Below are 704 nucleotides of genomic sequence, written 5' to 3'. Positions count from 1 at the left end.
TCCATAACGGAGCTTGAGACAGCCTGGCAAGTCATCTCCGCGAACACTTCACTGGCGCCTCCTCCCTCCGATCCTACGCCCGTACGTTCTTTTTAGTGGAAGCAGTGGATCCATTGATGATCCATGGCCTGGTACCTACCTTGTGTTAGACGAGCAAGTGCGCAGTATATCTGACTTCATTATCGATGTATTTAAGCGCAGCCTCGGATCCAAACGGCCGGTTTAAAGCTCTACAATCAAGGCTGCGCTACACGGCATTTGCCATTACTTAACGCCACCGTCCATGACTTTCCCGCAGACCATCACAGACCCACATCCTCGCTTCTCCGAGTGCGCCGATGCGACACCCCCTCGCATCAAAATATTCCATGTCCGGCGCCCTTCTCGAATAATGCTTCTGGTCTCGCTACCTTCAGGACCCTGCGGAGCAAGATACGTGAGGGGTTTTGTTGCCTGGTCTATGCTTTCGCTCTGCGTCGGTCAGAATATGCAGCCACTATATACACGATATTTCGCTGGCTTGCCATCACGAGAGCCAATATCGCTATGGTCAGCGCAGAGGGCGCAATTATAGCGATTCTTAACACGGCATCGGCGGTGTTTATTCAGCCCCAAGGCTCCAAAACGAAGCAAAACAGCCCACCGGACACACCCATGCTGTAACGATCGCGGCACACACTCTTATGCACAATACTCGGCGCACT

The 704-nt window shown here is 52.8% G+C and overlaps 1 protein-coding gene across 1 annotated transcript in view; it reads right to left on the bottom strand.

Annotated features, from left to right (window-relative positions):
• Positions 1–264: 264 nt before the first annotated feature.
• The window catches only part of PITG_09320 (ATP-binding Cassette (ABC) Superfamily), a gene marked incomplete at both ends in the record, with an annotated part of 2,251 nt that continues 1,811 nt past the window's right edge, over positions 265–704 (bottom strand). The window contains 2 exons of the mRNA XM_002903557.1: positions 265–453; positions 505–544. Of these exons, the coding sequence (XP_002903603.1) occupies positions 265–453; positions 505–544 (229 nt within the window). The remainder of the gene's footprint in view (positions 454–504; positions 545–704) is intronic.

Source organism: Phytophthora infestans, genomic scaffold (genome assembly GCF_000142945.1).
Source record: "Phytophthora infestans T30-4 supercont1.14 genomic scaffold, whole genome shotgun sequence".
Lineage (NCBI taxonomy): Eukaryota > Oomycota > Peronosporomycetes > Peronosporales > Peronosporaceae > Phytophthora > Phytophthora infestans.
This window is presented reverse-complemented; position numbering and strand designations above follow the sequence as displayed.